This window comes from Apteryx rowi, unplaced genomic scaffold (genome assembly GCF_003343035.1).
Source record: "Apteryx rowi isolate R43461 unplaced genomic scaffold, aptRow1 scaffold_563, whole genome shotgun sequence".
In the NCBI taxonomy this organism is placed as follows: Eukaryota; Metazoa; Chordata; class Aves; order Apterygiformes; family Apterygidae; genus Apteryx; species Apteryx rowi.
Window position 1 is genome coordinate 264,424 of NW_020450831.1, and position 26,716 is coordinate 291,139.

Genomic DNA, 26,716 nt, shown 5'->3' on the forward strand with positions numbered 1-26,716 from the left:
AGGCCCCCCGATCCCGCCGCGGCCAGCCGTAGCGACCCCACAACCCTCAGGTCAAGCAGGAGGGGCAGCAGCGGCGGCGGCAGGCGGCCGCTGAGGAGCCCCTCACGGCGCAGCCCGGGCTGCCACCCGCCGCAGGAGCCCCCCGCGCGGGCATCTCGCGCGCTTTGTAACGGCTCACCGCTGTGCCTCGCGCCCAGCCCGCCGCGGCCGCCCGGCCCGCCTCGCCTCAGCGCGAGGGCAGCCGGACCGTTAGCGGACGGCCGCGCCTCGCGCCCAGCTCGCCGCGGCCGCGGCCGCCGCCCCGCCCCGGGGAGAGACCCGCCTTCCCCGCCGCCCACCCGGGGCCATGGTGGCCGCGGCCGCGGCGCTACCTCCCTCCCGCTCCCCCTCGCTCCCCGCTCGTTCCCGCCCCTCCGCGCCTCCCAGGCGGCGGCACGCTCCCGCCGGGCGGGAGGGGGCGCTCGCCCAGGCCGGGCCGGGCCCGCGTCCCCGCGTCCCCGCGTCCCCGCCCCTCACGCCGGCGCACGGCGGCGGCGCTCCGGCGTGCCGCAGACGCGGAAGCGAGCAGGCGCGGCGATGGCGGCGGCGGTGGGCGTGGGGCAGCAGTGGGTGCTGGTGGAGATGGTGCAGGCCTTCTACGAGGTGCGGCCCGGCGGGTCCCGGTCCCGTGGAGGGGGCGAGGGAAGCCGTCCGGCTACCGGCGCGGGGCGGGCGAGGCGGCGGGGACCCGCTGCCGGCGTGTGCGGGGCGGGGGGCGCCGCGGAGCCGGCCCTGTCGGCGGCGGAGCGCGGAGCCGAGCCGGCCGCGGACAGGTTCACGCGTGTCCCGGGGCTGCCGGAGCTTGTGTGATGCGTGTGAAGGCGTCTTGCTACTGAGCTGTCTCGTTTGGTGGTCGGTGAGATCGCTTATTTCTGAAGTAGAGAGTGGGAAGAGAGCCCGTGCTTGGTCTGGTAACCGCCGAGCTTTGCTTGGTCGCGGGGAGAGGGGTGTTTCGCAGGGGTAATGCGCCCTGAAATGCAGAGTGTGTCTGTCTTCAGACTGTGTCTTACCTTCACTGAAATCAGGAACTTGCTTTGAATCAGAGACCTCTTCCTTGTTATGTAAAACTGCTACTGTAGAAGTGTGTGTGTGTGTGTATACACACATAAATGCATACACTAATATATACATTTTCCTGTATTTCCGTTTATAAAGTTATATAGGAGGTTTATACTTGGGCATTAAAGCCTGATAAGATGAACTTGATGAACTGCATTCTTTGAGTACAAGGTCAGGGTTGGTAGTTTATAAGCTTAATTCGCAAAAGAAAAAACCTTTAAGTGTTTATGCCTGAGTTCTCTTGGAGGAGATCGGCATGACACATTTGTATCTAGACTTTGTTTCAGGAAATAAAAAGCGTGCCCTAATGATGGGCAGTACTGTTGTGTCAACAATCCACTTCCTTTCCTTTTCTTCCTTCTGAATATATTGACCATCAGGAAAACAGGATTGGCTTTTGAAAGCAGCAGAGATTGAATATGCCATGTATTTTAAAATAACAGACCCCTGAAAAAATTGTAGTCTGCAGTATCAGTGTAGTTCGTGGATTTAGGTGACTAAAGGTGAGCAATTTAACAAGTGCTTAACTAGCTTCTAGTTAGAAACTGTCACTTCTGTGTCTTTCCTAGGTGGTGCTTTAAACTGCTGTCAGGTAACATATTTTTCTCACTCTGTTGCCTGTGGTTTTCTGCATCTACAGATCAGGAGCTCAGCAGGGGTGATTCTGATGAGTCCTCTCTTTGGTTTCCTTCCTCTGCAAAACTAGGCAGGTGGAAAGGAAACAGCAGAGCTGTGGAATATAATTGGGAGATTCCTGGAATAGTTTATGCACAGAAGTTTGGTGTTCAATTTTACTCTGTATTAAATGTGAACAGGTAATGTGACTCCTCAGGATTCAAACTCTGGCTAATTCTTACATGTGTGTGATGTTATTTGTAATGCCAGGGCTAAATGTTGAGTGCTGGACTAATAGTTCCCAAAAGACAACCTCAGGATCTGGCACTTAAGGAAATACTGTTTTTCAAGAGTGTGGTGCTGACAACATTTGTTCCTCTCACTGAGGTTGCCTTCTTAGTATCGTATTAGCCCATTTGTTTTGTAAAATAGGGGGGAAAATACAGCCTGGTACTCCAAAGGAAATGATTGCTAACTTTTAAAGATATTTATGCTAGGGTTTGCAATGTAAGTACAGAAGTGCTTTGCTACCAAAGCTAGTAGTATGGTGTAGTGCACTGAATTCAGGATAATTGTAGGTACTGAGAAGCACAGGAAGGTAGTTTGTAAGGACTTCTGTTGCTTTTCTGCTAGGTCTGCTTGTGTTATCCTGGAGGCTGTACCACAGATGTATTCCTAATTTCTTTGCTGAACTAAAAAGTGCTCTACAAATGATAATTTTATTGTTTGTAGTCTGATATGCTGTAGAACTCTTTACTAGTTTTTAAACTTGGTATTCAATTTCCTTTTGTTTCTGGGTGTGTGATGCATTCCATTTCCTTTGTTTGCATGTCAGATCCCACCAGAAGCTGTTGATACTTGGGAACTTTTCCACTGAGTTGAACACGGAGCATACTAATGTGTGTGCACTTTCAGTCCTTTAAAAATGATTGTCTTCCACAGTGTAGCCTGGAACCTTGCTGAAATGGAATAACTAAACTAATCATTTAAACTAGATGTCAAGTACTGATGCCATAGTTCCTCATAGGCTTTAAATTGGTTCTGCTGCCAGAAGAAACTGGCCTTCCCCCCAGCCGTCCAAAGTGGCTAGCTTTAACTTGGATCAATTCCCTGTTCTGGTTTGCTGTATGCATTTGTAAATCCTCTTGTGTCCACACAAGAAAGTAAGTGGCATGGGGGCAAAACTGCTTTTGGTGACCATGCTGGGTTATACCAGCTCAAAGCACCTGTCAAACTAAGCATTAGAATGCAAAAATGGGCTCTGTGGGCAGGATGAGGTCTCCTTGTAAACAATAGTAGCTTTTGCTGTCTGTGATCTGCTATTGGACTATATAGTTGCAAAAATCTATGCTTGAAGTTGGTGGCCATAAGTGAGAYAGACCTTCAAGCTCTCAGAAAGCTTCAGCTTGCTCTTGTGAAAGCTTTCTGCTTTCGCAGTTACTGTTGCAACTTTTAAGGCTTATGTGCAGTGCCTCAGCTCTCAGTACTCAATTTATTGCATGTGTTGAATTGAAACTACTTATCATATTATTTTGGAGTTGTTTATTAACAAATAGAATAAATCCATTCAAAGTCAAGTTAATAGCTGCATGGAGTAGTTGCAAAGCAATGCACTTTCATATAATTATGATTTTTAGTGATTCAGAAATATGTATCAGCTGGTGCAGTGCAACCTTGTTTCTTCTAGAAGTATAATTAGTGGTGACAAAACTGTTGCAAAATATCAGATTTATTAAAATAGAATAGTTTTATTTTTATGCTTTATTTCCAGGCCCCAGCTTACCATCTCATTTTGGAAGGAATTCTAATACTWTGGATAATCAGACTCCTTTTCTCCAAGACCTATAAGCTTCAAGAACGATCTGATCTAACACCTAAGGTATGTTGGAAAAATATTCTTCTTTAGAGAATCAGTTTATAGCTGTTAATATGTTTGAACATCAGTGAGTTGAACCACTGTTGCATCACAGATTGGGCTAGAGGTTTTTTTAGTGGAGATTTCAAAGGATTTCTTACTTTGGAGTAAGAAACTGCTTATTACTTAAACATTTGAGATCTTGCTCTTAAAGTAAACACTGTAGTGGAGAGTTTAAGTATAAAAGAACTGATGTGACCATAGAAGAACTGTTGAGCTTTGAAAACCTGGCACCAGTTCTACTTTATGGATGGCTTTCTTTTAAAAATGGAAACTATATTTTAAAAACCCTGAGCTATTGGATTGTAAACAGTAGGAAAATAATCAGTCTATGCATGTGATATCTGTGAATAATAACTCTCRGAATTTAAAGTGTTAAGTGAATTCCAGAGATTTTTGTAGTTTAGTTGGGGGTGGGGGGGTGTTCCTTTTGCAATGCAGTTGTCTCAAACAAGGCTGTAATAGTGCATGAAGACTGAAATTTCTCCATGACTTCTAGCTGGACACTATCAGGAATGAATAGAATTTGTTCTGGAGATTTCACAGGACTAGTTTGTCTGAGGCACGGTCTGCAGTTGGGCTTGTTGTCAGAGGATGCAAGGGGTATATGTGAAGGATGATTGGACATACTGTCTTAACGTGAAAATACCAAGATGAATAAGAAGCCATTAATTTTCTCAGTGACACATGTACTATAGGAATGTAATGCAATGTGGCAATTGGCTTGTTTCTGTGAGGTGTTGATCCGAAATCCCAAGTAACTAACAGGCTTCGTTTGCCAGAACTTAAGAGACCGGTATCCTTCGTGAACAGTATAAAAGACTGGAATTTCTTTGTGATGCAGAGGAGGATTTGTGAAACAGATTCATGGGTATTTTGCCGCAGCACTTCTTATATCTTGTTGTTACAGCTATATCATGCACTTGCATGCTTTGATCTTACTTGCACTAAGGATGCATGTTAAGCATTTGGGCTTTACATTACAATGTGTTTCAGGATCGTTGAACAGGATGCAAGGTCTGTAGATGTAGGGCTGAAGAGGTGAGCAAATCTGCAGGAAACGTGCCCTTTAGAAAGGGAGTACCTGTTAAACAAGCTTAGAGTGTCGTAGCACTGTAATGCGTTTTTATAAAAAAACAGGTAAGAAATGAACTGAGCAGGAATCTAGAAAGGGTGTTTAAGTTTTGTGCGTCAAGAGACTTATGAACTGATCRTTGGATTCTTGATGTTTGCCTTGTTTATTAAGAACTCAGAGGAGGAGTGAATGCGAGGAGGACTCCAGCCTGGCAAAGCACTGAATGTTCAGATCATCTAGGAGGCATGCTGCAGCTTTTTAAGTAGCCCCTGGTTGTCTTTAAATCTGCTAGGGAGAAGTCCATTCACAAACTAGGATAGTTCATTAAATAGAGTTTTCTTGTCAGATGGTTTTGATCTCTGGTATTTTAGAGAACCACTTTTTTTGTTGTTGAAAGATTCATCCTCTTTGCTATAGATGGTGGAAAGAAGCACTTTGCTACTCTTGCATCAAACTGGATTCAATAATTGGTGACCTGAACAAAGCTGAAACCTGTCTTTTCCCAACAGCACTGGGGATTATACACAGATATTTCTGTGTGAATGTTGAATGTTATCATCTGGTTGCAGGTGATTTCCTTCATTCACTGACAGACCGTCTTGCTGAAGGTGTTCACAAAAGTGCTCAGACAAATCTGGAACAGTGGCGTGTGTGTTGGGGGGGGGGGGGAATTTTGTTCTGCATCTTTTTAGCTGTGGGCAGTGAGCAATTGGAAGATTCCAAAGGCAGCTTGTCTGTTGCAGCTTAATGGGAGCAGGGGCTCGGAAGTGGGGGAGAGAGGGAGGAAACATTTGGAAATGGCTCGTACTTAATACCAATCCTGTTTCTGCAGGACAGTAAGAATGAAGTCCATTGTCAGCACAGTGATAGCAGGCTTTCTGAGGAATAGAGGCATGCAGACATATTATTGCTATCCTATTCTGATGAGATTTATACAGTCTTTTCTGAGCCCAAGGGGAGGAAAGGAATGCGAACGCTAGCAAGAAATCAAAGTGATCAAGTCTTGGTTCTATAGATACTGGATGTATTAACTCACAGTTGCAAGGCACAGAAAAAAAAATACGCAGTATGCAAAGAGGTGCATTACAGCAAATGGTTTGACTTAAGATGTTGAAAATGTTAACACCTCTAGCTTTTTGTTATATGTATTGTGGCAGCAAAAAGAATATAGAGTGAATGTTCTTTAGTCTGATGGCATGATTAAGTTAGCTGACAACTGATGAAGCTAGATTTAAGCTGGTCTAGTTGACTTTGCTTCTACCTTCAGAGTTGTGAGATGGTAATATTTTCAATAGGAAGAACAGTATTTGGAAGGAAATGTCTTGTCTACTGCCATTGTTTATTGAAAGTAAGCATAAATACAGCAGTGAAGTGAATGTGTGAGTAAGTCTGCTGCAATTGGAGAAAGAAATAATGAGACTAATATATAATACATCAAAAGTATGGAGTGATTCAGTCCCTTTCCTATAATTAAGGTGAGAGTTGTAAAAAGAGCTTTTTAATTTTGGCTGCAGAAGCCACTTAATCTTCATTAAAAATCCTCCAATAGTTGATACTGGTCTGTTTTATACAATATGGGATCCCACAAGAGGTTTCTATGTGCATGTTGAGCTGCATGTTGTAACGTGTCAGCTGTTCAGCAAGGAGAACGTTGATTTGCCCTCTAAYTTGTTTTAGTTTGATTCATGCTGTGGTGTCCAATTTCTGCCATGCCAAAAAGAATGACTAGGTTGTTTGGGTACAGGCACTGGAGATGGGCCAGATCTCACAGTGGAGCTCTGACTACCTTCGTGTCAGCCAGCCATGTAACCATACTTGGAGTTTCTCTGTGAATTATTGTGGGGGATGCTGCCAGAGCAGAGCTGGATCCACGTAATAAAAATTACCAAAGAATACCACTATTGCATAGCCATGTAACTTGATCTGTCAGGACCAGCTTGTCCTGGGGAACCAGAGGTAGATGATATATTGTGCAACCTAGTGAACTGAGGAGTCACATTTCTGAAATAGTGAAGAAATCCACCCTAAAGGTGGGTTCCGAGTTTGGTCAAATGTGTAGCAAGAGTGCTTCCAAACCTATTCCAAGCAGGAATCAACTTTCAAGACTGATTGTCTGACATCCTTTAATAACAAAATTTCCTGAAACATTAACTAGAAAGATGGAATACTTCTCTGTGACTGTCAGTCCTTGATAGCTGAGGATTTCAGGAGGTACTAATAAATCTGTGGTCAGACAGGATGCTACTTATATAGATTCTTGTGGACTTCTCATTTGAAATGGAATCTCTGGAGAAGTAGCAARGTGCCAGTAAACAGTGGAATGGGTTACAGGAGATGGCTTGTTGCAGAATGATGCAATGCACACTCTCCAGCCACCAAGCATTTGTATGAAAGGAAGAAGCCCGCCAGACACGACTTTTACTCTGAAATAAATGATACTGAGCTTCTTGCAAAATCTCTGAAGTCCTAAGAGCAACACATCTTGCATCTGTGTGTGGGAGGAATAGTTGTTTTCTTTGGTTTCAGAATTTCTATTACAGCAGTAGTATGAGAACAGTTTCACTACAGTGATATTAGTCAAGGTATTGGTGAGTTCCTGTCAGAGAAAAATGTTTAATAAATAGCCTAGAAATCTTGTAGGTCATGAGAGCTGTCTCTTGCACATGCAGTGTTCAGGCATTGGATGTTCTGTGGAGAAGAACAGAGGTAGAGTATTCTTATAAAGGTTTTCAGTTGTTTTGAGACAAGGTTCCTTACATAGGTAAAAATCCTTTTAAATATTAGTACAGCTTGAAAGACAGAAATTTCTAACTAGTGTGTTCATTGTTTGTGCCAATTTCTGGTATGCTGATATTATACTATGATTCTGTAAATATCAAATTAAAGACCTATGTTTTGAGGAGTGCAATGACTGCAAATAAAAAGAAATTAATGTGTGCATATTGATATGGATATATGTATTACACTGTTTCAAAACACTTGTGTTACCTAAGAGCTGTCTTCATAAAGGTAATTATTACCTTGTTTGAAAACCAGGGTCAGCAAAGCAACTTGTTTGAATAATTTGTCTTGGATATGTTTGCACCTAAGTACTTCTCTTACCCGATGTATCTGGTCTTTAAAAATAAAAATAAAAAAACCCAATAAAACGGCAAACCATAAGCATATATATGTATGTATGTGTATGTATGTATGCATAAAAGTTATAAAAGGGAAGGAGGAGTAGCTGAGAGATGAGTTCACTTACATTACAGCCAGAGTGAGAGAAATTGGCGGTTTGGGGTTGTTTTTTTTCATCAAAAGGTTATTGTCATACAGTGAACTGAGGAGAACTAAGTGAATCTTTGTATACTTGAAAATTAACATTTTTATTCTTTAGATTGGTCTGAAGTTTGGTGCATCTGTGGAAGGTACAAGACAGGCGTGCTGTTCTAAATGTGAGGACATTRGAGTAAAGGTTTTCCAAGCCAGTCACGCTATGAAAACCTGCTTCTGCTGTGTCTTAAATTGATAATTTTTGGTAAGAGAGAGAGATGCTCATAAGCATTTACTCTAAAAGGTCAGCAGGAGAGGCCAGCTGGCTGGCCCAGTTGTAATTTGGGTGGCCTCTTTAGGTTGAGGTTGGTACTGATTTCAATCCTCAATATCCCTAGTCCTCCCACTGTAATAAAGAAACTTCTGTCATAGAAACTTTTGGTACACTACTGCCTGTGCAGTACATGCAGAAATACATGTGGAAGGAGAAGACATGAGACAAGAAGGTACAAATGTTTGTCCTTTATGTCTCTGTGTCCATTAAAATGCAAAGATGGAACAGATGAGAATGAATGTGAGCTAGAACTAGTGAAGCTTTGCTGTTGAGAATGAGGTTTACCCTTCTTCTGTGTATTGTATTTTGTGTTGAGGGGGGAAAAAAAAGGTCAGGATATTGCCACATCTTGTCACCTATGCTGTTAGTTTCTGTGTGCTCCACACATTTCAAAGAATGAATCAAAGCTTCACACAACTTAGTATGAGTGGGAGGGAGAGAAGTACTAATTAGGAATTGTATATTACCTTTATGTTCACACATCTCAATTACAATTTTACTATGCTGATTTATTGTAGTTATAGTGTCTTTCTATAAATACCCTTTTTCTTTCTGCTAAACTCCATATTAAAAAGGTTTTAATTGAATTTCTGCATTTAAGTATGTAAGCTCTTCAATGATATTTTTTACCCATACATAGTTCAACAAAACTAAGACAAAAAGAAAAAAGCAAAGTACTTGCTTGCTCAGCTTTAATTCTGCCCTCTTGAAGAAGAGGTATGTTATATTGCCTGCTCTGCCTTTGAACTATGTTGTATAAAAACGATTTAAACCTTCTTTACTCTCAAGTCTTAACCATCTCCGCAGAACAAATGCCACACTTCCTAAATCATTCCTCTTTAGGTGTTTGATTTTTCCCATTTATCCTTCTGTAACTGACAGGCTGCACCATTTCCCACCTGATTTATGCCATTTCCTAATGCAAAAAAAAAAAAAAAAGTGCTCTAAAACGAACACAAAACTGTTGATGGGAGCTACACAGTGCATCAGGGATTTGAGGCATGTGGATGGCAACTACAGAGGAGCAGATTGAAGGCTGTATGAGCATGCATCATGCCATCTTCTTCTGGTTTTCAGAAGTCTTTTTGAACTCTGTTGCGGAAAGGTGTGAGATACTACTGGGCAACTGTACACGAGAATATATGGGGGTATTTGTTGGATTATGTGGAAGATGAAGTTTGATTGATAATACAATGCGGTAGTGAAGAGCAGTCAATAGTATTCATGTACAACTTAGTTTATCTTTGGTCAGTTTTCGGTGCTCTGTTATTTATTTGGATTGTTTTTAAATGAAGTATTCAAATCTGCTATTTGACATGCATATGAATGGCATTGGTATAGAGCAAATGTGTAGCCTCTGCCTTAGTGCTTAACTGATTCCTGAAGAAACGGAGCAGCATGCCAATGCATGTGCTGCAACTGCATGCAAGGCTCAGCGGTCTGTCTACAGTGGATAAAGAAACTAAGCACCTCTTCTAACATAAGTGTAGCTGCTTCAGAATACTGAATATATTTAAATTTAATTCTGTTGCACATATTAATGGCACTTATTTCCATTCAAATATATGCCCCATGGGTAAAATCCTAGTAAGAAATCCAACATGAAAAAGTAAAATAAAAATGTATTTAAAGTACATCTGCAAAATATTAGAAATACAAGTGACTATACTCCCATAAAAATATCTTTTTTGAAATACAGGACTATTGAAATTTCCATTTGAGTTTTAAAATAGACCTTTACAGAGCTCTTGGGATATTAATTAATATTCCAGAAATACCTAAAAATGAAGTTATTCATTAGCCTAATAAAAGGAAAGTGGTGAAAATGCAGGAGAGTTGAACATGTATTATTGCCTATAGTTTCCTTTTGATTTCTAACATCTTAATTTTTTTTTTTTAACTTTGAAGTCTTTGAAAGGTATATTAAAAAAAATCAAAATGGAAAAAGTTATTGCTGAGATATTTTTAAAGATCAATGATAGTATTAATATTTAGGTATTGCAATAAGCAGCCTTAAAGATTCTACTGCTTTGAGAAGTAATAGAGAAATATAACATCATCGTAGCCATAAAATTCAAAGTTAGCATATTAACAACTATGTTATCAGATGTGTCTTGTTATACTGGTAAATATGGAAAAGTTCTTTCATGGCATAAAGAAAGAGTTAAGATGATTTGCCTTAGTAATTGCTGATGTCTTTTGTCTTGTGTCTCATTTCTTAATATAGTAAATTTATGTGGGACTAGTCTCATGTACAGGGGATGCTGGTCCTCTGGATGTCCTTCAGCAAATTATTTAACTGAGTTTTTCTATATATTTGTAAAGCACTTTGAAAATGAATATGCTTTTGCTGTCCCTCCGTGGTTAGGCAGGGATATGTGGATTAGTAGTTGTGCTGCTGTTTTTGAATATTTTGCAGTCCAGATCCTCCACCATGTCCTGCCCGTATATGTGTTATTTTGCTTAGCATTTTAGTACCACAGTTGTTTAAATTGCACTGTTGAACATTTTAGAATATGAAATGAGGCAATTTGTATTCAATTATTATTCAATTTGTCTTCAATTACTTGCATATACTGTAGAGGAGGATTTTCGTAGTTAGTAGACTGAATGAAATAGTACTGATTAAAATTTGGCAGGGACACCAAATTAATATCTCTTCTTTTGATTATCATACCATAAGATCTTTAATGCACAGACAGTTGGGCTGTCTTTGTTTACATCTCATTCTCTTTGAAGAAGGCAGAACTGCTCAGTTAAACATGCTGATATAATACCAATCTTAAGTGTCTCAGGTGTCATATACTGGTGTGCATCACTTCTYGTTTATCTATTATCAGTTATTTATTAGAATGTGTTTTTTCTAATGGAAATCTTTTTTGAGCAATGTTTTTCTCTTCTTCAGGAAAAAGAAGAATTGATTGAAGAGTGGCAGCCAGAGCCGCTTGTTCCTCCTGTATCAAAAGATCACCCAGCTCTCAACTATAACATTGTTTCAGGGTAAATCTCGCTGAAGTAAATTGTTTTTATTTCGGCACAAACACTTGATGACCATATTTTTAAGCATGTTGCTAAGTAAGGATTTCCATACCCCTACAAGCTTTCATGAATGAATTGCCTTTATAGATAACAGGACTGGATTTGCCCYGGAAGAGGTCTCCTCTCTGCAACCTTATCAAGACAACCTTAAGATAATGTTTCTTAATTTAAATGCTTTAATTCAACACTTTTTAAAATATTGGTGTGGGGGCTTTATCTTTGCATTTATTTTGGGTCTGTATTGTTTGGTTTTAATTTGTCTTGTTTTGTTTGAATATTAGGGTAGGCTTAGAGGTCCAAAAGTGGTTACTGAATTTTGCGGGAGTGGAGTTAAGGGGACTGTATCATCACAAAACGTTTCAGATGAAACTGATTTTGTGGCTATCCATTTGGTACATCATGAAATGTAGTTCCTTTTAAAGGTAGTAGATTTGGGCAATCAAAAATGGAGATGCTTGATGGCAAAGTTGTTTTGTGAGGAAATTACAGATTTTGTGAGGAAATTATGGGTCAGCGTTACTTTCTTATGTGTTTCGAGGCTTATAAAAACATCTGTGATGATTTAGCCAAGAGTCACAGTATTTCAGAAATTGCTTTGAAATTTCTTTAACAAGCTTCAACTTTGTTTATTTATGTTGGTAACTTATAAAATGTAAACATTCATAATATCCTGCCAGTGACACTAATATTTTAAAATAATGTAGTGACAGAGCACAATCATTTGCTCTCAAAGTAGCTCCATTTTGAAGGCTCAGCCACCACAGTGAAGAAATGCCTGCTTTGAAAAAAGGATGCCTGTTTTAATTGACTTCTGTTATATGAAGAGGGGTTGTTTTTTTTCCCCTCCATTGTTATTCAGGATTTTGAAACAAGCAGTACCTTAGAGTAAAAGGAGAGTTTGCTTGTTTTTTTTTTTTGTTTGTTTGTTTTTGTTTTTTTTTTTAAAGATCAGAACAAAGAATCCTCTTAGCTTAATTCAGAAAATGCTTAAATTATTTAGAACCTTCCAGTGCAGGGAACATATTGCAATTAGAATGTGGCTGTTAAGCTTAATAGCAGCTATGGGGACAACTTGGCATCTGTCTGGTAAGGTTTAATCTGCCAGCTAACTGCCTTCCTGTAAGATGCAGAACAGCCATGAGCTTGAAACTTGGCCTATAAACTTAGGCCACATTTCAGAGTTAATACAGAAATGAAAGTTTCTTTATTCTAATTGCAACTCAAGAGCATTTCTGTCCCCTTTTTAATTAGCATTTTAGGAGGAACCATATTGATGCTAATAAGGTAGTCCTCTTTTCCTGATTATCATGTGTTAATGTCTTCCATGAATGGTGGCGTAGGTTTGTCTTAATTATATTTGTTTGTGGTGGTTTAATACTGCATATTTGATGTAATGTGTGGATTGGGTTTGTATAGGCTCATAACTACTCTAGGAAGTATTAAATATTTTGGTAAAATCTTAAAAATTATTTTGACTAACAATCTGGGGCAGGGGCAGACTTCTTCCTCCCTCAATGTGTAAAACAGTTTGTGCCTCATGTTATATCTGTTAACATACTTTTTTTGGTCAACAATTTATTTATTTTTTTTCTTAAACAAGATTCCGGTGATTTATGTTGCTGAATGATAAGCAAAGCTGTGATGATACAATAATACTTTAGGAAATGTGTTATACTAGGGGAAACAAGATGAGGAAAACTATAAAGAAATTAATTTTTTTCCTCTTGCAAAGACTTATTGTTCATGTTGTTTTTGAGGTTGCAAAGAAGGATTTATGGTATTGTTAACATACGTATTTTGGGTATAATTATTTACTGGACTAAATTTTTCCATGAGTGGTTTCTGCTTAACCATGAATGTTCCTTTAAAAGATTGGGTGAAAATCTGATAGCAAAATATGGCCGTGTTTGATGAGGGCTGCAGCTTTGTCCAGGGCAAGTTGTTAGTGAACATTAGTTGATATTCTAGGACTGGGAGGTAGTGCTGGGGAGGCAAATTACTTTAGATTTATTGGATTAATAGTATGCTGGGAATATACTGATCCTTGTGTTAATGCCCAGATGCATAGGTATAGACCTGCTCTAGCAAACATCTGTGAACCTAAATAGCTGTTTTACTTGAATAGTGCATCAACCTTTGGTACAGCTCATTGATGAGCCAGATTGAGGAACTGATCCTTAAAGACAATTAGCTTTCCAAGTCAGTTTGCTGCACGTTGGTATAATGTTACTGCTGTGCAGAAGGTGCACGGTAGTAATGCAGGACTGCTTCTTTCAGCTGTGTCAGTTTAATGTGACAGAATGTCAATGATGGAGATGCGTGACACATGCAGTATATTAGATAAAAACTTCCCAAAGCTGTTTTGCAAGCTTTACAGTTGCTTGGTCGAAGCAACATATACTTAATCTTCAAAGTGAACAGGTTTAAATTTCTTTTTCATGTTTTTTCAGTGAAGTTCAGGCTCTTCAGTGTTTTTCTTAAATTGTTGCAAGTAACTTTTACTTAAACTTTGTGTTTACTTGGCACACATTCACCAAATGTACCCATTAAAGTATTGTCAGCAACTAGATTCTGAGCAGCTGTGTGCAGACATTTGACATTTGAGCAGCACTGTTTAGTTTTGATTGTTTATGAAAACTGCATGATGCCAATTTCCACATGGGAAAAACTTGGTACTATTGTTTTTGAGAAATAGTGTAGGATCTCAATATTCGACARCATATATGGCAATGGGCAGATGTAAGGTTTTGCATTCAGGCATAGCTTTGAGACTTCTCAATGCTTTGAATGATTAATTGAGGCTTTTGAGTTTGTAATATTGAATTGTATAATTGCTGAAACAAGGTTGGTGTTGGAATACAGAATATAGATATGATATTTATATTTAAAGAGGTAATAACTGTTTTTCTCTTTTCTTTAAATTTTAAATGTTTCTCTAAACCCTAATTTTTGTAGGGCAAAAATACTTTCCATTCTTTCCTTTGTATATATTGTGCTCTCATTGTTCTTTTGTTCATATTGCATGTTTCCACACTTCTTGTATTTTCTGATTACTTGAGTTACTCAAACTTACGGATTAAACAGAACTGGAAATTTGAGATTTGAGAATACTACTCACAGCTAGTATATCTATTTTAGAATCGCTATTCAGTACAAGATTTTTATTGCATGTTTGCTTTATGATAAAAACATTGTTTTAAAATTCATTTTTATCATTGAAGTAGCAAGAAAATTTCCTTCTTTTTATTCACAGTATTCCTTCTTTCAGATAGACATCACTTTTCAAGGAGAAGTTTTATTCATCTCTTCAAGAGTCAACTTTGTATGAAATAAGTTTTCAACAAGAATGGCAAAACTAAATATCTCAGGAAGAATTTTAAGGATTCTTTATTAAGCTACAGGAATATGGCTTTTGCTGAGATTGGCAGTATATTTATGCCTTGACACTGAACTTTTATATCAATTGGCAGTTAAAGGGGAAAAAGTGGGAAAAGGGAATCTTGAAAATGCTTTTTGCCTTCTGCTGTTGAAAAACAAAGCTCAGCTACTGTTTGACTGTTTATGAAAGCAGTAACTCTTCACTTGTAACAATAGATCTCTAATCTTTTTTAGTCCTCCCACTCATAAAATCACCGTTAATGACAAGGAATGTATAAATTTTGCATCATTTAATTTCCTTGGACTTCTGGATAATGAAAAGGTTAAGGTGAGTGCTTCCTGTTACTGTGTATTTTATGATTCTTCTTTTAGTTTGTATGTTAACTCAAAATTAGGAATGAATTCAGAAAGCACAGACTTTGTCAAGGAACTTCTTGCTACTTCTAAATATCAAGGAAGATTATAATTTTGTAATTTTGTGCTATTTACATTACTTTTTTTCCTAAAATTTTATCTGATACACTCATTTGGAGTTGTTGATTATCACATTACATTAGTATATACTGTGGGTTTTCATTAGAACACAATGAATGATGCTTAAACCCTAGTCTAAAATAGCTGTAGTGTGAAATAAATTCACAGAATTCAGTACACTATTATACTTTCTGTGAAGCTGGTTATATTACAGTGCAAGAACTAGTACATGTACAGTGGCATAAAACTGCGTGAATTGTATAGAAGAGTTGGTGATCTGTTTTAGGAATAAATGTTTCGTGTAATTTTTTTCTATTACAGAATGCAGCCCAGGCATCTCTGAAGAAGTATGGTGTTGGCACTTGTGGACCTAGAGGATTCTATGGTACTTTTGGTCAGTAACTTTTTTTAATTTACCTTTAAAGATGTTCAGACTGGGGTAGTGAGTTGGACATACAGTCCTACCTATAGGCAGCAAATTATTTCCGTCACTCTGAAGAACAATTACCCCTCTAACAGTTTTTTTTTTTTTTATTGTAATGGTAAGGATTGGCAGCATTTATAACACTGTTTTTTATCAATTTCTATGCCTTTTCTCACTCTGTCCTTTCAGTACTGTTCTTGGAGGAAAGTTACAAAGTTAAATATAGTCTGCTTTAGTTTTGACCACCACAGTAGAGAAAATGAGCATATTAGCATCTAATCAAGTATGATAAATTTGTGAGTGTAAGTTAGTAATATGTTTTTAAGTAGGCCACAAGAGGGCAGTCTGACCTTTGGGTTCTATGATAAAGCTTATTAGTTAAGTTTAATGCTGTTGTAAGAATGAAATTTTCCTTTATTTATGACCTTAGTGTTTTGATTAAGAGGTTTGTATGGTGTGAGAGGGTGTTACTGAGTTTTTTTCGCTCTTATTAAGAAGAATAAGCAACTTGTTAAATATCAGCCTCTGGAAATGCTTCTTCATAGATGTTAGTATTTTGAAATAGTGACCGGAAACCAAAGAGTAATAAATGAATAGCTGTACAGTTGTAGACTAAAAACATTGCTTTGTTTTCTTGTGAGCTTTCCTGATGCTTCCCGGAAGTGATGGAATTTGCAGCATGTTTGTACTCAAATGATTTCATAGAGCTAGGCTTGACCTGAATTCAGCCTAAGACTAACTTGGACTTTTTCAGTTAATCAGATTAGTCCTTTCCATGATCACTTAGTTGCTGCATCTATTTTGATTTCATAAATACTCTATATATCAGAACAAAATTTAGTCTTTGAACATCTGTCTTAAATATCGTTCATTAGTCTGGAGGTATAATTCTCTGTTAAAAAAGGTCATGGTAGCCTGTAGATTACTAGTGAGTTTTAAGAGGCTAGGTTCCCTTAGTTGATCTCAGTTCAGCAGTAGTCTGTGGGAATTCATTCAGACTCTTAAAAAAAAACAGAAACAAAAAAACCCCCCAAAAAACGGAAAAGCTCAAGAAAACTTGTGGACACATGCTCCCTGCTTTCTAAGTCCAGCCTGATTCTAAGCTTAGTGAAATCCTCCACTTTGGTGCTTCTTTTTAGTAACTATTTGAAATAGATTGTGATTGGAAGTTGATTATCTCTAGTAAATGAGAGATTCTTCAGGTTGTTTCCTGCCCTCTTTAGTGGTCTACTTTTTGTATTTAATTTGGTTGCTGTTCATTGGCTTCTGAATTCATTATGTAAATGCCTCATTTCACAAAGCAGGGGGTACAATCTGTGATATTGCTGCATGACATTACTAGACAAGAAACAGTGTTACTGACCATTTTCAGAGATCGTCTTTTACAAATAAAGTAATTGAGAATTGATTTCAAATTTGGGACAAACACCCACTACTCTGGTTAGATCCCAAACTGGCTTCCTGTTTCTCCTTGTCATTAAATGCTAAAATATTGCAGGATTATTAATCTTGGATATGAAATGCTTATTATGTCCATGATGTTGGACTGGTCAGAAGCTTTCTATGCACTGTGACTTCAGTAAATGAGTTATGTTGTGTCTAGAACTACATAGTTCTACTCTTGCTTCCAATATGGGATTTAACTGATGATTGTCAATAGTTCTTGCTCAGAATTAGTCCCTCTTAGGGGCTGATGTCTCATAGCAATATTAGCATTCTCTTCTTTTTGGGAAGGTAGATACTGTGTTCTAATTTATTCTGAGTGGAGACTTGATTCTTTGTATCTTTGCCTGTTTGAAGAGTTTTCTTAGATTTAATGGGACCCTATTAAGAAATTTTTGCTTTTTACTCTGCTGTATCCCTGAAAGCTGCACTGTGTGCCTTTATCCCATGCTAATCTTGAAATGTCAGTATATTCACGTATGACTCTGAATCTTTATGTTAATTTTCTCCATAATGAGAAGGTGAAGGTTGGTTGGTTGGTTTGTTTGTTTGTTTGTTTGTTTTTTAGGTTTTTGTAGGTTGCCTAGCAGCCATCATTTCAGTACTCTTCTGAACTGTGAAGATAAGGGTGGGCTAGCAGAAAAGATTTATAAAAGGAGATRTGGGCTTTGGTCTCAGTAGTTCTACTCTTGACTTGGATGCTAGCGCATGCTAAACTCTAAACTGGCATTTCTCTGCAATTGTTGACATTACTAGCTATATTAAGGTTTCATAAGTGTGCAGAAAGATGTTTCAACMATATCTTCCTCTGTGCAAATATACTGTAGTTAGTGATTGCAGCTCTCCCTTCAGGTAGGCTAATGCAGCTGATGTAACCGGACTGAAATAACTAAAACAAATTATTGCATTGAAGAATAGGTGAGTTAGGTGGTATGCTGTTTTTATTATGATGGAATAGTAGCAAAGCCTCAACTAGTGTTGCCTTAGGCATTTCAAATTCACAAGTTAAACAAAGCATCCATTCTCTTACGTGATGTTGTATCAGCTTTGTTTATGCTATATTTCACTCTTACCTACAGTGCTTGCCTTCAGTAGACTTAAATATTCTCATTCTTGACAAAATTTACCAGGCTTGTATGGTTTCTTTTTTTCTCTTTAATAGAATCTGATTATATTCACTTGCTGGTTGTTGCTTGCAATATTTCTTTTACTCACTATTTTCATCTAGCCCCTGTGCAGTACAGTGTTTGTTGTTGAGCAAAAGCTCAGTGAGAATCATGCAAGTTTTCATTTTTAACTGGGTGATGATCTCTTCATCTTTTCAGATCAAGTATATAAGTTGAAGGGTGTAGGTTGTCTTTTACTCTCAAACGAAACTTTTTTTCCCATTAGGCATCAATAACTGGGCGCTCAAAGTAATAGTTTAGTCCTTGTTCCCCCTAATTTTTTATTCTCAGCTGACAAGGCTTCAAAAAGGAGCGTTTTTGGATGAATGTCATTTATATTATACGTTTTATAAGCCATGTGGCCAGCCTCCTTTTCTGGTGCTTGCTGCCAGAAAAAAAGATCCTTCTTGGGCTTTTTGTTTAATAATTGAATCAAAGTTCATACTTCTTAAAGCCTGGCTGGAGATTCAGTTTCAGTTCATAGATGCCTGAAGTTCATGTAGAAATGAAGAAAAAGATACAAAGATGCTGAAGAAAGACTTAAAGTCTCTGTCAGAATGATCAGTATCCTTCCTTTTCAATACTTTGGAGAAGAAGGGCTATTCTAGGTTTCTCTGAATGTATTTAGTGTATCTACTACAGCTGGATCAAAGTGATAGGTAGAAAAAAAAAACTTTAAAAGAAGAATAAGTGATTAAACTTTTTTGCTTTCAGTTAAAACAAAACCAGAGAAAAAACAAATAAAAATTCCTCTTCCACTTTTGATGCTCAGGTATATATAAGGAAAAGATAGTTCAAGACTTACAGTTCATAGACTAAAGATAAAATTGCTTTTGACTGTGATTGGGAGGCTGTTGTTTGAAGACATACCCTTTGCTATTTGTTGTATAAATATACAAACCAGGTGAATATGCAGTTTTGGGGAAGCAATATGCTATTTGTGTCTCATATGGCAAAGTTAGGATTTTTACAAAGCCCTTTCTTGCTACACCCTTATTGGCTAGAAATATCAGCACGGGAGTAACCATGCCTCATAGGCTATTGAAGAATCTGTAAGTTCAGTTGGTGTTTGGTCATTTGGACTTAGTTTCAATGAACTTTGGATAATTGCAAAAAGATAACCTTTGGCTAGAGGTGATCTCACAAGTCTCACTTGATCTATTGTAAGGACCTCTATTTTCCCTTAAATCCAGTGTCGTTTCCAGTTGATAAAAGGTGTAATTCCCTAACTACCATATTTGCTAGCAGAAGCACCTAGTGGCAAGACAGTTAAACAATTAAAATAAGTTTGGCTGATATAGGTTGTCTTGCTTAGGCAAAATACCTAAGCCTGTGGTCACCTTTCTGCTTCTGGCAGCTTCTGAAGTCACTCCACCCAACTGCATGATATTGCACTTCTTAATCTTTTGATTTAATGTTGTTTTGTTTCTAACCTGGATCATTTTAACTGAATTGATTTGGGAAATGTATGTATAATTTTGTCAATTGATCTTAAGGGTGAGTAATCACTGACATGGAGATGGTGACCTCTTCAGTTGGCTGAATTGCATTCAGGACATGGAATGTGATTGCAGCCTGACAAGAGCAGTTTTTAATTATAGTGATAGCCATGCTAGATGCAGTGGAAGCATCAGCTTAGAAAAACTGATGATCTGCCAACAGGACCTCATTAACTGCTATAAATTACATTGCTGTTTATTGTCTGACTGTAGTGACTACGCTCCCTAGTCACAGACCAGGAAGCCTGCCTCGTTTACTTGTGGTCTAATCACAAATAGATTTTAATTATCAATATGAGAGCACCACATTACTTAAATATTTTCAAATCTATCAGAGCTTCTGATTAATAGCGGGTTATTTGTCAATTTAAATAAGATTGGATTGATTGCAGCTGTTTTTTGGTAGGTTATTTGTTGTAATGCTGTTACAACAAATAAACAATCATTAGATGGTTGTTAAAGCAACCATAGTTAGTCTTTCTGATATGAAAGCAATTAAACTAAGTTTGTTTTAATTTTTCTCTCAAGTAGATGTGCACTTAGAGTTAGAAGAACGACTCGCAAAATTCATGAGGACAGAGGAAGCTATTATATACTCATATGGATTTGCAACAATTGCCAGTGCTATTCCTGCATATTCAAAAAGAGGAGACATTGTGTTTGTGTAAGTACTGTTTTCTCCTTGGAAAGTTGCAAATTTGAGCCCTCCTTTAAATTTAGTTTTGATTACTGTAAGTCATATTAATTTAACCATTTAGAAAATGCTGTTTATATAACAAAATACTCAAAAAGCTCAAATGTCGTCTTCTTCTTCTTCTTCTTTTTTTTTTTTTTTTTGCCAAATACTCCAAATACAAACAAGTTACTGCTTTTTCAAGGGAAAGCAGATTTGGGTGCTCAGCTGAAAAACAAGATGTGTGTATACAGGGTTGTATGGACGTCTGATATTAGTTTTCTTCTTAAGAAAATGTATAGTCATATGTGCTTTTCTCTTATTTACTGCTGGCTTTTCACCTTTCTTGCAAGCCAGTTGTACCCCTCATGCATTTTTGCAATGGATTAGTTGGATAAAGATCACTATGGATTAACATAACATAAGAACAGCTATACTGGGTCAAACTAAGGATTCAGCAAGCCCAGTGTCTGGTCCCCAACAGTAGCCAGTGGCAATTTGTCTAGGGAAGAGTAAAATACCAGGAGAAACAGAGTGTAAAAACACTCAAAAAATTCTGAGCCAAAGGGAAGGTTTAGGCTTTAATAGTCCTTCATGGATTTTTCTTAATTTTTCCTATTGTTTTTGAACCAGTATAAATCTTTAATATCTAGAGTGCTCCTGTGACATGTAATTTCACAGTTTAACTGAGCATTGTATGAATAAATATCTTAGTGTTGAATGTAACATCTGCTAGTTTCAGTTGATGCATTTGATTTTTATAAAAAGAGACAGTGAACAGTTATTGCTTGCCCATCTTCTACATACCACTGATACTTTTGTAGTTGTCTATCATAAACCATTTTCGGTTATCTCTTTTCTAAGTGTAAGGTTCCTAGCCTAATAGACTTCTTGTATAGAAATTCTTTCATAACTCCGATCATCTTTTTTGGTCATCTTTGAACACTTTCAGTTTTTTTGAGATGAATGACCAGAATTGCACACAATATTCAAGATGCAGGTGCATCCTGGATTTAGCTGTCTTATATTGTTTCAGCTTCTCACTGGCAAAAAGATCTTCTTCCTTTGTTTAAAAAGCAGATTATTGTTTAAAAATGGCAGATTATTCTTTAAACTCAGCTAATAATTCCCCAAGAGTCTTAAAAATCAGGTTTTGAATACTCTGAAGACCACTGTAAATGTTTAGAGGCACATCCTTGTGCTTTTCTGCTAACACCCAGAGAAAGACCCAGGAAAGAGAGCTTTTGGGATGATTACTAGGGAATTGTACCCAGTCCATGGAATGTTGCACTCAAATGAATAGCTGTCACATACAAACAAAAGGACCAGTGCACACTTCAAGGAAACCTGTAGGCTTGCTTTCAGTGCAATATTTCAGTGTTATAGGGTATGGGAAAGTTGAGAAGCTTTGGAAATATGTTTCAAAACGTAAGTAAAATTTATGATGCTTTAATAGATCTGGTTTTAACTACACCTGAGTACAGATACCAACTCAAAAGCAGAACAGTCCTAAAAAGATCATTGGCTGGCTTTCTTCTCTGAGTAAATGCTAAACCAAGTGCAAATTTAAAGGGCTTGATGTATTTACAGAGATGAAGCTGCCTGCTTTGCTATTCAGAAGGGATTACAGGCATCTCGTAGTAACATCAAATTATTTAAACATAATGATATGGTTGACCTTGAACGACTGTTGAAAGAACAGGAGTCTGAAGATCAAAAGGTACAGTTCCTTTGATGAAATATTCATACTCTTTTGTGCCCGGTCACCTTTTTTTTTTTTTTTTTTTTTTCTTACTGGGTTCTCTAATTGAATGGACACAGTGCTTATAGACAGTTATTTCATTTTCATAAATCTCTTGAACAGTTGATGTTGCTTATATAATTATGATCATTTTTTGCATTTGTGAATGTAACCACTGGAAGTGAGCTCACAGGATTTGGTGGCAGGGGATATCACTGTGGGCAAATGACTGAAGTATGGAATTTCTTTGGTACTCTTGCATGGTTTTTGTCCTTTAGATGTTTGTTTAACCGCGTTTACCTAAAAACAATTGTACCTAACAAATTAATTATCAATTTGAACACCACATAGTAAAATCAACACAGAAGCAGTGATGCTAGTCCTAAGTTTGATTTATAGATGGAATGTGATTCTTTTTTTTTCTTTCTTTTACTTCTCAGTCAATTATCTATCTTATACTGAACTCTTAAGATGTTCTCTCTCTTTAAAAACTGTATTTGGGGTCAGCTGGATGACTTCATGCCCTGACGGGAATACAGAGGGGTGCCCAAAAGCAGCTACTAAAATCAGCGTCAGCAAGTCCAGATAATTTGTGTGTATGAGTTTTAAAAGAATCTACTGAAGAACTGGCTCCATTATATTCCTCAGTCACAGAATGCTGGGGAAGCTGCAGACAACTGGAAGAAAGCTGATATCGTGCTAACACTTAGAAAAAGTAAACTAGATAAAGTGGATAATTGTAAGCCAATCAGTTTAACATCAGTCTGAATCAATAATGGATCTGATTAACAGCAAATTTAAAGGAGTTAGTCTACATACATTTATGGAAAAAGCATCTCGTCAAATAATCTTTACATGAGATTTAAGATCTAGTTGACGGAGTAGTTGATGTAATTTGTTTGTGTAACGCATTTGGTCTGTTGGAGCAGAGTGTTTTGACTAAGTTACATGATTAAAGTTTTTTAATGTAACTAGCTGAATGTGAACATAAAGTTGGCAGCCAGCAAGCTTAATGTAGTCCGTATGTGTATAATCATAATCAAGACATCCTGAGTAGGAAGGGGTAGGTCTTACCACTAGAACTAGGGCAGCTTGTAAAGTGGACTGTGCCTAGTTTTGGTACCTACCGCTCAGGAAGGACAAAGGTTCTCTAAGTCTTTTTCCAAGAACTAAAAAAAGTTGATGAAGCTTAAATCCTACTGGTATTTTCTGATCTAGGGTATTATAGTAAGTAACAAGGGAACCATAATTTGAACATTGTTTCATTTTATATAAAAGGCTTAGCACAATCAAATGATAAGAAATTAAAACTGGGCAATGCTGAAGAAAGTAAGTGGTGAATATTAAGACTGAGGGTAGTGTAACCCATGGAACAACTTGTGGTTTTTCGATTGCTAACAGTTTTTGAACTAGAATGTTGTTTTAGAACAGCAAAAGTCAAATCATACAGTCATAGTTTAAGCAGAAACCAGTGCAAGATATTCTTAGGGCCTTTTTTGTCCAGAGACCAGACTGTGACTTGAAAGTTATGAATACTTTTGGATCATGTCTTATGAAGACAACTGCTTCCAAGAGGCTTGTGCTGCATTGAGAATCCAGTCACATAAACCAGTTGTTGAAAAGCCTTCTAAATGCTCTGACTAATGAGGGAACATAACTGTTCTGAATATAATAGAGACCCAGATTTGCAGTATTTGTTCATTTGTTCAAATGAATTGGTTATGGTTTGTTACAAAACAAGGAATCTTAAATTTTGTGTTACAGTTAAAAGCTTTAAAACTATTAGAAAAATAAAGAAAAATAGTCCAATGACACATTTCAACTTCTATTACAAATGATAAATACTAAATTTAGATTAAAGTAAAAACTTACTTTAAGAGGAGACATTATCTTCCTTCCCTTCCCATTACCTGCCTCCCAAAAAACTATCAGAGCTTAGTAACTATAGTAGAGTTAGTAACTATTGATACGAACTGAAACCATATCTTTCTCTGAAGAATCCTCGCAAGGCCCGTGTAACGCGAAGGTTTATTGTAGTGGAAGGATTGTATATGAATACAGGAGATGTCTGCCCTCTTCCAGAATTGGTAAGTGGTTTCAGTTTGCTTTTTAAACTCTGTATATGAACACAYATGATAATAAAACAGTAATATTGTGCAATTAAGCCTAGAAAGAAAAGCTTTGCTTGTAATTTTTAATCTATCTCCTTCTTTCCTCAAATATTCATGCAGTGGGGATCCCAAACTGACATTTTATTGAAATTCCTGATCAGTAAGTAATAACAGATTGGGAAATAAACATCCAGTTAGTCTTAGTTTTCAACCTGTAAAATCTATTGTATTTTCAAAAGCTGTATGTTACTAAATTGTTAAACTAAAATTATATCTTAAAAAATTGAATTTCAAAGAAACCTCCATATTTCTGTAATAAACAGTGGCTCCAAGGAACACATGTTTATTATTCAACATAAATTGGCTTGTTATGCAGACTGTAGGTAAAGAAAGAAATGCTGTGAAAACATATTATCTTGGAAGTGTTTGATAACCTATCAAGAAAAAACAGAGTTTATTTTTTGTACATGACCGTTGGCATTTATGAAATTTACTCTATCTTTAGCATTAAACAGTGATAATAGTTTGAAAGCTTTTTCGATGTCTTAATGACAGAACTCAGCTCTGGAGCGGACATTTTTGCAATATTCAGGATACTGTAGTTGTCTGTATTTACCTTGTCTCCTCCACCCATTTTGTTGCCAAATTCTGATGGGCTTGTCTTGTGTTTTGTATTATTTTCATTATTTTAGATAAAACTGAAGTATAAATACAAAGTTAGAATTTTTTTGGAGGAGAGTCTTTCCTTTGGAGTCCTTGGGGAACATGGACGAGGAATTACTGAACACTTTGGCATAAATGTAAGTGCCATTTTCTTGCATTTTTTGTTGTAAACGAGACCTGTGGAGAGGCAAATTCTGCTACTCATTTCTTGTGGCATTAACAATATTTGCTAGTGTATGATAGAATCCTTAACATACTTTTCCCTCTGTGCACTTATCAGCAATAAAGAGTCCAGGGCTTGGCACTATTTTCTTTCACCTGCTTAGCTGAAATTTTTTTTTTTTTTTTTTTTAGAATATATATCTTTAGTGAGGAAGATAAACAGAGGAATTCTTACGGTGCACAATTTTATACTATTTTTTTTTTGATGCTCCGTGAAATGACGATTATAATATTCTCCAGCTCCATATGCCCCAAAAGCAGTATGCTTGCACAGAAATATTTGGGAGTTAGGGGTAAGTCAGAAAAGTCTTCTCGGTGGCCACTTCCCAGTGTCCGCTCTGGTCTATTGCCTTTGACTCCAGGGGAAAAAATTGGGAGAAAGCTTTTGTTAGTCCTTTCAAAGGTGTTGTCCTACTCCTTTAGTGGCAGATTCAGCCAAAATATTTTCCCAACACAGCAAGTCTTTCTTTTATAGTTTTCCTTCTGGTGAGGAGTATTGACATGCAATGATCTATATATTTTGGAATCCTTGCAGTTCTTTGCTACTGCAACCACCTGAGCTGGGGAAGGAAGAAATGCTCTTTTGGCAGCCAGTGTCTCCTCAGTGTGGAGCATCTTTTACTGCCTCCTGTTTGTGTTCTTTACATTGCAATGCCTGAAAGAGAATGATCTTGTGTAAATTATATACAGATCCATAAATCTTAATTTCTAAAGTCCCTTTTGTATAGTTTGAAATTATTTCCATTGCAGCTTCATTTGAATATGCAGTTTCATTCTGGACATTCTCTAGTACTTATAATAATACAAAATAAGACACCTTTGGATGTATTTTGTAACTAGTCTTGATTTAATCAAAGGCACTTCTTGATAACTTAGTTGTTAATTTAAATGGCAGATAGATGATATAGATCTTATCAGCGCAAACATGGAAAATTCGCTGGCTTCTATTGGAGGATTTTGCTGTGGAAGATCTTTTGTTATTGATCATCAGGTAAGCCAAGTCTTATTTTTATATGGCATGGCAGGATTAGTTATTGAGAAGTAAAAGTTGTTTATTGACTTACAAGCTGTGTTATGATATAAATTATTACACAACATTTGATTCTGTATAGAAACTTTCTTGTTCTACAGAACATTATAGATGGATAGGAGACCTACTTTTAAATTTAAGCAAATTTACTTGTAAAACATTTTCTCTATTGTTATAAACAAAAAAGTGGATTTTTCTTTTTCCCCCCCACAGCGATTGTCTGGTCAGGGCTACTGCTTTTCTGCATCCCTACCTCCTTTGTTAGCTGCTGCTGCTATTGAGGCTCTGAATATTATGGAAGATAATCCAGGTACTTAATTCAGGAAAATCCTATTCTTCAGTCTTTCTTCACCCCAAACTAACAAATCATATTTTTCCCTACTGTGATTGCTTATCCTTTTTTGTTTATATGTTCTCTCTCTTCCTTTTCAGCTAATCGGTTTTGCACTCATAATTATTTTTTTTTATAATTTCCCATCCTGCTTTTCTTTTTAACAACTTCTTTTGCCTCATCCTTCTGGATAAAAATGTTGCTTGAGGCTAAAAGGGACAGAGATGGTA

At 37.4% G+C, this 26,716-nt stretch overlaps 1 protein-coding gene across 3 annotated transcripts in view; it reads left to right on the forward strand.

Annotated features, from left to right (window-relative positions):
* Positions 1–542: 542 nt before the first annotated feature.
* The window catches only part of SPTLC1 (serine palmitoyltransferase long chain base subunit 1), a 38,026-nt gene continuing 11,852 nt past the window's right edge, over positions 543–26,716 (forward strand). For 2 of the 3 annotated variants that reach the window (XM_026081959.1, XM_026081961.1), the window contains exons 1-11: positions 543–642; positions 3,485–3,592; positions 11,198–11,292; positions 14,944–15,037; positions 15,505–15,577; positions 20,247–20,379; positions 21,979–22,108; positions 24,127–24,216; positions 24,933–25,040; positions 26,021–26,116; positions 26,369–26,465. In XM_026081959.1, the coding sequence (XP_025937744.1) occupies positions 577–642; positions 3,485–3,592; positions 11,198–11,292; positions 14,944–15,037; positions 15,505–15,577; positions 20,247–20,379; positions 21,979–22,108; positions 24,127–24,216; positions 24,933–25,040; positions 26,021–26,116; positions 26,369–26,465 (1,090 nt within the window). In that variant the 5' untranslated portion in view covers positions 543–576. The remainder of the gene's footprint in view (positions 643–3,484; positions 3,593–11,197; positions 11,293–14,943; positions 15,038–15,504; positions 15,578–20,246; positions 20,380–21,978; positions 22,109–24,126; positions 24,217–24,932; positions 25,041–26,020; positions 26,117–26,368; positions 26,466–26,716) is intronic. The other variant, XM_026081960.1, reaches the window with a different exon arrangement.